At 36.8% G+C, this 10,859-nt stretch overlaps 1 protein-coding gene across 1 annotated transcript in view; it reads left to right on the top strand.

Moving 5' to 3' along the window:
* Positions 1–6: 6 nt before the first annotated feature.
* Positions 7–10,859, top strand: part of INPP5F (inositol polyphosphate-5-phosphatase F) — a 45,937-nt gene continuing 35,084 nt past the window's right edge. Inside the window, exon 1 of the mRNA XM_085305277.1 lies at positions 7–136. Within this exon, the coding sequence (XP_085161403.1) occupies positions 40–136 (97 nt within the window). The 5' untranslated portion in view covers positions 7–39. The remainder of the gene's footprint in view (positions 137–10,859) is intronic.

The raw sequence follows: 10,859 nt of genomic DNA, 5'->3' as shown, positions 1-10,859 counted from the left end.
GCGGAGACGGGAAGCAGGGCGGCGGCGGCGGGAGCGAGGATGGAGCTGTTCCAAGCCAAGGACCACTACATCCTGCAGAGCGGGGAGCGCGCGCTGTGGTGCAGCCGCAGGGACGGCAGCCTGCAGCTGAGAGCCGGTGAGCGGCGCGGCGCGGGAGCGGGCTGGGAGCGGCAGCGCCCCGTCCCGCCGCGGGGCTGCCCTCCGCCGGCAGCTCCGTGGCCGCGAGCGGAGCGCGCAGCGCGGCCGCGGCGGGAGGTCGCGTGCGCCGCGCCACCGAGGTGGCTCGTAAGGGGAAGAAAGGGGGCGGGGGGGAAAAGCCCCCCTCAGTTCCTCGGGACCGTGSGGCTCCGGAGTTATTTCTGTGCCGTGGGGTCTCCATTCCTCTGCGAGGCAAACTGCCGCTGCCAGCCCCGCCGCCTCGCCCGGAGCAGCTCGGTGTTGAAGCACACTTGGTCACCTTGCCCGTGCATCCTTAAATAAGGAGGGCCATCTTGTGTCGCCGTCGGCTCTGCGCGAGGGATGGGTCTCTGCTCCTGGCTGCCTGCATCTCTGAATGCCTTCAGGTTTCCTTTTCGGGAGAAACCGAGTAGCGTGTGCACCCTCTGTTATGAGAACGTGAAATGTTACACATTTTCTGTAGTGACTGTGGCGAGTACAAACAAAAACTACCTAGAGGGACTACTGAAGTTAATTATAGGCTACAGAAAAGATAATGGAAGCAAAAAATGTCAGTATGCTTTGTTTAGGTTTTTAGCTTTTATGYTTTAATAAAGAAGTCTTGGACAGAAATTCTGAAACAGTGCTGGATTATRACCTCGTGTTTGGGAGGTTAGTCACAAAAAATCACCTGGGTTGATTGACTAATCAACTAGATTATCCTTGGAAACTATCTTGTTTTGAATAACATRTGTATCTTATAGGTAAGGAATAATAATGCAACTGACTATACTGCTTAAAATATTTTAGTGAAGTACCTAGCTATTTAAACTATAGCAGGTTGAATGAACGTTACTTACAGCCTTCTAAAATTGGGGTCAAGTAGGATACATGCACCTGTATATGATCAAGTTGGCTACSTGAATACAGTGCATCTTCACAGGCTTTTAAAAGGCTGGAGTAACTATTGTAACAACAAATGTTACTGTTTGTTTATCAAAAGAATCAGTCTTTAATACTGGTCATTCTTGTGTTGTTACATCTTTGTCATGTTCAGTCATGTTACTGCTTCTCTCCTGCCAGTTAARTTCGTTTGCATCTCTTAGATAGTACTACAATCTATCTTTGGCTAATTTGACTTATTACATTTTTGGTGTAGCAGKTTTTTTATGGTTTAAAGTTCTGGCAATTTTTATAAGCTGCAGGACAAGACACTTGATGTTAGACAAAATCCTTGTTGTAATAAACATCTCGTTTTTAGATTTGCTGTAGTATCTGCATAAGCATGAAATTTTCACTTTGCTTCAAAATAATAAAAACAAACTAGCAAACTATTCTATAGCTTGTGGTTTGAGAGCTTTCATTTAAAAGCATCATTCCCATGTATTCCAGCAGCCTTTACTGTTAATTCCTGGGTTCCATTGACTTCATGGAGGCTTTGCCAGTGCCCTGCAGTTTGTCTGCATGCTATTGAACAGGATTTGTCCTTAGCGTACCTTTACACTTTCAGCTCTTGTAAACTTGATTCCTACTCAGCTTGATGCTCACTGATAAAAGGCAATAYGATGTTGGAGTTGCTTAGTCTTTTTTACAACCTTGGTTGTTACAATTGCACTTCCTACTTCAGTGGCTTTTTADTTTTGTTTTTTTTTTCCACTGTGCCTGGTGGTTTTGCTGTGAAATGAAATACCTTAGCATGTTGAAAGTAAACTGAGAAGCACTATTCTCTCATAGGCGGTATTTCTTTGATCAGTAACTTTTGATGTTAATAACCCAAAGCTAGATTTTCTTGATGTTAATAATTTTATTACATTTGACTGTTTATAAGAAAGGTCATTGACTGGAAATGAGTAAATAGATTGCTGTGTGATGAGTCACTGCCGTATTAAAAAAATGAAGTCACAACTTATGATCATTGACGTGTTTAATAGTCTATCAAAAGGCTGTAATTTAACCATGTCTGTACTTGTTTTTGGAAGCCTTGGTTTTGTTCTGTCCCACAGTGGCTATTCAAATTAATTTGTATGCATATATGAATTGAAACAGATAAGACTGGCAAATCTTGCTATATATCACTTTATATGATGAAGGTCTCAGTCCAAAGAACTTAAAAAAGCTGTATAGCACCCCCCGCCCAATTATGTTAGCTCTAAAGGCATGTTCAGAAACTTGATAACTTTGAAAGGTGTATTTCTGGCCTCTTTCTCTCATGGAGATAACTTTTTTAAGCAAAGAATTGGCAAATATTTACTTTAAACAAAGTTTGAGGCTTGCCCTAGTTTGAAGGTTGTCTGCCTGTTTACAAGATCTCTGGTGTTTTTCTCAAAAGTGAAAGCACTAATGAGTCACCTGTATTTAAAAAAAAATCTTGAATCATTTTAGCAACATAAGTAACTATTAAGAATTTAGCTGCCCACAATCTGTAGAAAACATGCTTTGTTCTACCATGCTTTAAATGCATTATAACATCAAGTCTTGATCTGGATTTCAGTTTTAGGTTACTTTGTTTACGCTTTGCTTAGCTCCTGGCAAGGAGTCCTATATAGATCAGAATCATGGATTTATGTTATCGGCTCTTTTATCGATACCTATACTTTAAACCATAGTATTGAAGATACAGAAATTTCTTTTTTTCCTTTTTTCTTTTTTTCTTTCTTTTTTTTTTTTTTTTTGAAGACGGAAGAAAGGAATGAGACCTTTCTGTTGAGTAAAAACTACTAGTTCCTCAAATTTCTGACTGTTTACTTTAATCCTTTGGGCAATAATGCCAAGCTAAAAAAAATGATTAGGCATAGTTTCTACTAAAACCAGTGTAGTAAACACTTTTTCCATCCCTGAGGAGAACTGTCAGAAATATTCTGACTGCCATACAAATTGGATTTTCCGACACAACTTTTGAGCACCTTATGCTCTTGGATTCCTTGGCTTCTGCTTTGAAAGGTAATGTTGGAGTAAGATGTGCTCTTACCTCTGGACCTATAACTTGATGCAAATGAGCATTCACTTTCTTCTTGTTTGCTTTTTCTAAACAGTGTTAGGAAACTAGTGTAACCAAATTTGKTTTTTATCTATTAAATGAATGTGCATCAGCAACTGGAGCAACACCTTTGAAATCTTTTTCTCTTGACAGGTGCATTACCAGGCAAGATTTTTGGAGATCAGGGAGGAGATCTTTTTGGACTAGGTTTCTTAATCTGATAGTGAAATCTGATATGAATCTCAAATCATGAAAAGGTTATCAAATATTCTAAGTATATGCGTTTGCCTCACTCCTCAAATAGACTTTGCAAGATTCATGAAGAAATTATTTGCTAAAACTTGTTTTGTGGCTCTAGACTTTACAAGGGCTTGTGGTAGTTTTTTTTTAATCTGTGAATGCTGATGTTATCACACAGTTGATTCTCTCACTGTTTAATAGTGAGTGCGATGTTTYGGCTGTGTGTGTGAACAAAAACTGAATAAAGTGACTTAAGTTGACATCTGTTAACTGCAGTGAAAGGCAACCATCTAGTTGATACACCACTTACCTTCTTTCAGTGTGACTGTTCTGGTTTCAAAGGTGACTTAGTCTTCATGGTCTCTAATTGAAACTGCTCAATACACAGGAGAGACCTCCTGTTGATAAAGTTATGCTAATTAAAAGGTGGCATGGCTGTGGGAGAGGCAAGGGAGGTTCTRTCTGCTTTTAGATATGCAATGCTTGCAGTGTCCTTGACTAAGCTACAGAGCCTTTGCTGGCATGGGAAGTATCAGTGGGCAGTACACAGTGTGCAGAAACTTCTTTTGTTAACAAGCAAAATAGTTCATAATGAAAACATGATTAGAAATGGCTAATGCTGTAACTTGAGAGGCTACTTTTTAAGACCCTTGTCTGAAAAATTGAGGATCTTTGGGAAATGATTTGAGGCACAGGAAGGCACTTTTTGGCACTTTCACTGACAACAGTGAAACGGGTCTTTTTCTGGTCATCTTCAAACTGCTACRTTGCATGGCAATTGCTGCTGGAGTTCTGAAATGTCAAGGGACTTTGCCATAACTTTTCTTAAATACTTCCTTTGAACAGTGAGACTTCTCAGATGGTCATTTAGAACTTTATTTTACATGCGARTTCTACAGTGTAATATCAGATAGTTCAATATTTACTTAAGCTATATTTGAGAATGTGTTAGGAAGATTCATTCTATTAAGGCTGTGTATGGAGACTCAGAAGCTAGAGCTTGGCAGACTACTGCTTACATGGTCATATTTTTCTTTATGAAAACCTTCCCCAAGATAAGTTTTCTTTTTTTTTTTTTTTTTTTTTTTTTTTTTTTTTTTTTTTTTTTTTTTTTTTTTATGTTTTTATTTTTTTGTTTTATAAGTTTTTTTTTTTTTTTTTTTCTCTTCAAGTATAACTGAAGGATCTGAGACTACTTACAAGATGTTGAAAATGTCTAAAAGCATCATGGTTCATTTTTGAAGCTAAAAAGAATCTGAATTCTCAATATACATCACTGGCTTTGGGAGAGTAAAAATACAAACTTGCAATGTGAAGTTTTCTTCATATTGTTCAACTTGTTATAAACTTCACTTGTGATTCAATAAATAGATGCACTCTTTGAATGTTCTGTTTGTTACAAGTATGTTCTAGTTTTGAATGAAAAGTCTTGACTAGCTATCTGAATATTTTTTGAAAAATCAGTCTCCTAGTACAGTGATTTAACTTGATCCAGGATGATTTAATTATACTTCTTTTCAGTTGTGATTCAGCTGTATTATTTACACCTGMAAATATCTTTTGGAAATTTCTAAATCAACAAATAAAATTATTCTGAGACAGACTATGAATACAAAGGGTCCACTTAAGGGTATGTTTGTGTATAGTGAATTTCTTCTGATCTTCATTTGTTTGAATCTTCTATGAAGTATTAATTCCTGTCTGAATTTAACACCTCCAGCTGATGGTTTTTCAAACATGTCAGCGGATCATATTCTAATTATATTCTTATCAGTACAATGATTTTGACAATTGCATCATCTTGGCTTCATATGAAACCAAGTATATGGGAACAACTCTCAGATGAGTAGCTTTTGACCAGACTTCAGCAGAAGATTATTTGGAATTAACATTCAGCCCCTTTAAGAAATAGTGAAAAACCCATTCTAATGAAAGCTTTGAAGCAAGAATATACAGCCGATATTTAAGTATAATATTCCTGTTTTCCCAAACACTATTTATGCCATCTCCTTACTCAACTGGGAGAAGGCTTTTAAACTTAAAAATTTTCCTTTTAAGGAAGAAAACTTACTTGAATAGAAGCCTAGAAAGACTGTCCATTCAGTCTGAATAACTGAAAACAAGCAACTCTAAAAATACTGTGAGCTTCAATTCTTATGCTCTGAAAGTAGTCCTGTAAGTCTTTATCTCTGATAATGTTAGGGACAGTAGACAAGGTCATACTAGTATATTGAAGTATATAACATAAAATATGCTGGCGTGGTGATTCAAAGATAGATCCAATTCAGAATTTGGTTTTAAGAAGTATGTGACCTTGCCCAAGAGGTAGTTGTAAAATGCAATATATCTCTCTATGGTTAATGATTAAACTCCAGTTTATTTCCTTGTCTGTTTCTCAGAGTAGCTGGCTGTAACTATAGTAAAGCAACAGCCTTCCCGCAAACCACTGATGTTTAAATATTTTTTTTTCCCTGTATTGAAATCATTTGCAAAAATGTTTAACTGATACGGTTTGCTATCATTTTATTCAATGGTCAATTTGGGTGATTTTTCTGTTTAACTGTAGAGGACGAAAAAAAAAAAAACAAGCGTGGTATGAAATCCTTTACTTTCTGTTCCTGAAACAGATGTGGCACCCTTCACTTTTCTTCAGAGGGGAAGTTGCTTATTGAACAGAATAATAGCTTGTGGAGGGAGGGGAAAATGAGAAGCTTTTGGGTATACTGTTCTTATTCAGATTTGAAATAACTGTTCCAAATCCATGTTTCTCTGTATTTTGATTTTGTTTTTTTTTTTAATCAGTTGGATGATCTGAGAGAAGTTAATTGTGGAGTGAGAAGAAAAGGTGTTAGTGAGGGGGCACCTTGCCTTGCTTTAACTTGGCTATATTGCAGCTATACCACTATTTCTCTTGTACCTCTGAAGAGGCATTAACACAAAGTCATTTGACAGTAATAAACACAAGAAACTGATTTTCATAATCTTTTTGTTCAGTTAATTTGTGTTTCTATTTAGGTCTTCTAAGGATAGCATAGCTTTTTTTAAGACATCCCTTGCTGTTTAGCCAACTTCTGAAACAGTATATCTTCAGGAAAAGTGAACTTAGTGTTAAAATATTAGTTATCAAAATGGGTTCTTTAGAGTAAATCTTTCTCCTGCCTTTCTGATAACTTCAGTCTTGCAAAGTAAATATGACTTAAAGATGCAGAGAACTCACTGTTTTCCTAATACTAAGGATATAGCTTAGTGCAAACAGAGCTTCTCTGAAATATCAACTGAAAATGGAAACATGTTAGTGATATATTAATTATCATCACTTATTGTGGACTAACATATTAACTTTGGATAAATGGAACTCACTGCAGTGACATTCATGTTCTATTTCCCTGCCTCTATAGAGAAAGTGTGTGTCTACTAGCAGACTTCAGAGGTAGAGAAAAATAACATGTGAATGGGTGCTTGGCCACTGAAGATCAGTGTTTTTTGCCTTTTAGAATTTCTCTTAAAAATGAGTGGTGGTGATTCCCTTAATCTGAATGGTACATTTAAAGGTTCCTGCAAAGGAGTGGGGGACAATTCTAATCTAAATTGTGATTGAAATGAATGGAACAACTTCTCAAGTCTAGCGATCTACGGGATCAAATTCTGTTTAGAGGAAAGAAATTTTACCTCCTTCCCTCTCCCAGCCTTTATCTCTTCCCAAATGATCTTCACTAGAATTCCCCCCTCCCCTTTTTTTTCCTAGAGAGTTCTGTAATCCAAACTAACTTTGAATTCCTTTCTTAGAGAGGAATAATTCACTGTCTTATCCCTTAAAAATAGATTTTTATGTCAAACTTATGTTAACTGTAAACTTCCATTCTTACAAATTTGACTCTTTAAGTTTCTGAAATGACTTGCTTTGTAGATGCAGATGTGCTGAACTACAAATTCCTGGCTGATAATTCCATGGCAACACTGACTGGGTTGAGATAACTTTGGATTTCAATTCCAGTTTTATTTGCTGTTGATGTGTACAGCTGCAGTCAGGACTAAGATAGTGGGATGTGTGAAGAGTAGAATAACAGATTGCAAACTATTCTGCTCCTTATGAGTCAATATCTTGTCCTTTTAAATACTGAATGCAGTTCAAGTACCCTAATATCAAGAAAGATGACGACTTAGATCTTTAACAAAGTGGTGAACTTTTCACTGTTTTGTGGTAGTCTTCTATGTTAGTTTTAATTAAAGCAAATAACTTAAGTGCTGTGAAGAAGTTTCTCACATACAGTTCCCTAGAGATTTACTTCATGAAAATTATTCTCCTATGTCTTATTTTCTTACTTTCCCTATACTTAACAGATCTTTTCCATACAGTTGCTCCATGCTCTTTCTTTACCAGTCATTTGAGAAGCTGAAGCCAACGGTTAAAAATGTTAGAAGGCTGTAGCTGCCTTGTGATGCTATGAAAGACTGGGATTATGGATGACACAGTATGATGCAGAAGGAATTAGAGGGGGCCTGGAAGGGTTTAGCACCCCCTGCTCATTAGTTATCCAGTACATGGCTTCCTGGGAAACATGGAATTTGAAAGGTCAAAAAATATGCCAGTTTGGCAGACCTTTGAGCTGTATAGTGGAGACTTTGTATTTTTTCATTAGGAAAAAGGGGTGGGGGAGAAGGGAAATTTAAGCCTCTTCAAACACATAAAGTACTTGGAAATGAAGCACTTCCTTCAATACAGACAGTGGGAAGAAACCTGATAGCAATACATGCAGAGGGGAAAGCTACTAGAAGTCTCTTGAGGAGGTCACTAATTTTTAATTGTTTAATTGAATCTCCTGTGAATCTCTTAGAACCTGGTACTGAGCAACTGATAATAGCAATTTGTTACCACTGTTTAGTACAGGAATTCCTTGTGCAATTTCTTCTGATGCTAGATATTCTTGAGACAACTCAACTTGTTCTGTACATGTGTTCTTGAACAATGCTTTTGCATGGTGGCTCAGATTTTATAACTGCAGCAGAATACAAAGAAATGTTCTTTATCAAAACAAGTAGTATGGATTCACTCTCTTTGCTGGGTACTTTCTGCAGGACTTGCATTCCACTTATTGCCACAAGACTTCTTCCAGAAAGTAAACTATGTATCTGTTTATCTTCCCCACTCCCTGTTAAATGTCTACTATCCCACCTGACTTGTGTTCTGTTTCTGTATATTTGTACTAACTTTGAAATATTGAAGAAGTGTCCCCCAAAAAGTAAATTGCCACTTCATTTTCCTAGATGCAAGTTGGAAGGATGTATATCTTCTAGTGTGCTGTACTTCTGCTGTTGAGACAGGCACTCTAAGAAAATTAAATKAAATTATTCTTTGGAAAACATACTTCTCGAGATTGGAGGGTTAGAAGGTTACTTTGAACAAGGCCATAAGATATAGTAGCAGTGAGAAGATTAAACTAGGATTTTGGAGAAAATTCTTCTAGTTTTATAAGAGGATTTAAGAGCAAACTGGACAAATTACAAGCTTAAAGAAATCAATTAACCTCTGTTTCTAAATCTTCATCCTATGAAGAAGAGCACTTTGGTTAAGTTATTGAGGGCTCTCTAGTCTGTAACACTTAGAGCTAAACTATGTAAATAAGTAATTAAACTATTCCTTCAGTCACTTGTTTTGTTTCAAGTTTGGGGTGGAGGGAAGTAAGTAAATGAGTTTTACACTTCATGATTACTAGATGCTTGTACTGGTAAGGCTAAATGTCTAAATACTTTTCCATCTTTCTGCAAATAGTGTAGCTTAAATACAAATCCTGAAATCTGCTAGAATGAAAACTTAGGTAGCCTGTTAGTTTGTTATGTCAAATTTATTTTCTATTAGAGAAAAATTGCTAATCTTAATTCTTCCTGGTCAGTTTGTAATCTTTTAATATGCGGTAATATTTACAATACTATTCAAAGATGAACTGAAACTGAGATAAACTTTCTTTGAAAAGCCATGAGAGGTCATAAGGCTAAATAGCAGTAATAATGAACTCTTCTAGTTGTCTTTGATCTAAAGCAGACAAAATTTAAAGAAAAATTCATGAATCTATAAAAAAAATATCATTTTTCCTGAAAGTTAGCACTTCAGGTGCGCATATATGTAATAACTTGTGTTAAATAGCAAGAATGACTGTGAGAATTAATGCCCTCAGGCTATGATGGAAAGAATTCTTGGGGAATAGMATGTGTATGCATTTAAATTTTTATGTATGCTTGAATGTTTCCTATACTCAGCACATCAATAGGAAGTAAGTCAGAGCAGAAGAGTATTTCTGAATACTGAAAAAGCAATATTTTTGAAAGCCATTTTGGTAAAGAAAGTAAGAGTATTAAACTCCCCGAGCTACAGCAAACCTGGAAGATAAGTATCCTAAGACAGTAAGACAGACTTTCTCGTACATATAGACAAAACTTGTCTATAGGCAATTTTATGTGAACAGAGGTGTCAAGTTTGGAGTTCTTATAACTCCATGCTGAGAGAAGAAGTATTATTGTAGAGGTCTTGGACATTGTAGAGTAAAATATCATCCAAAGCATATAGTTATGTTTAGGGCTACGAATGTCAGAGTAACGTACAGAACTAACAGGACAGCAGCATAAGGACCTTTATCTGTAATTAAAACAATCTTGAATATCTTTTGCAAGTTACTAGAGCAAAACCTGATTTGCTCTTCAGAGCTTTGTACTATTATCTCTTGTTATAGCAGGAAATGGATTTTAAAAAGTTTTAGGTAGTATTTGTATTACTAGGCTTGTAGCGATGGTCAATCAGTAGTGGTTCAGTTCTTCGAACTCCTCCTAATATACCTAGCTTTATTAGCTGATTGATGTATTTAGATGATTCCTTGCTGTCACGATGGAATAATGCTCTCATGCATATTTCTACATGCTAATGACTTTTGCAGTTCTTCAGCTAGGTCGCCCTTGCTYGTAAACTCTTATCCCTTGGATAGTTTAAGACTCTTTTAAACAAACTGAACAGTTAAGTGAGGAGATCAATTATAGATGTCACAAAGATGGAAAAAAGTAGATGAAGTTTGAGGCAATTCAGCTCTGGAAGACTTCTAAGGGTGAAGGTGAGACTCTGGAGTATGAATGAGCAGGCAAAGGTGAAAGACTTAGAAGTCGGGAAATGGGAAAGGTTCTTGGATTTCTCTTTCCTGTAATGTCATGGTGCTGAGTTCTAGCTGCCCCAAATTTGCCCTCTGCTTAAGCAGGGGTCCTTTTTGCTTATGTGACCTAAAGCACTGGTGTTGTCTTCTAGAGCTGGAGCTCTGACTGTGCTTGAGTTCTAACTCAAGGTTTGCATGAACACTAGACTTTGAAGTACATAAACTCATCTAGTATCTGTATGTCAGAARTATGCAAAAATAAGACTGACTTGTCAACAGCAGATCATAGACTTTCCAGAAGCAAGTAAGCTCTTATGGATAAAATGTATACAGTTATTCTCTTCCTCCTCCCC

The sequence above is a fragment of the Rhea americana genome, unplaced genomic scaffold (assembly GCF_003343005.1).
Source record: "Rhea americana isolate MKP2758 unplaced genomic scaffold, rheAme1 scaffold_218, whole genome shotgun sequence".
NCBI lineage: Eukaryota > Metazoa > Chordata > Aves > Rheiformes > Rheidae > Rhea > Rhea americana.
This window is presented reverse-complemented; position numbering and strand designations above follow the sequence as displayed.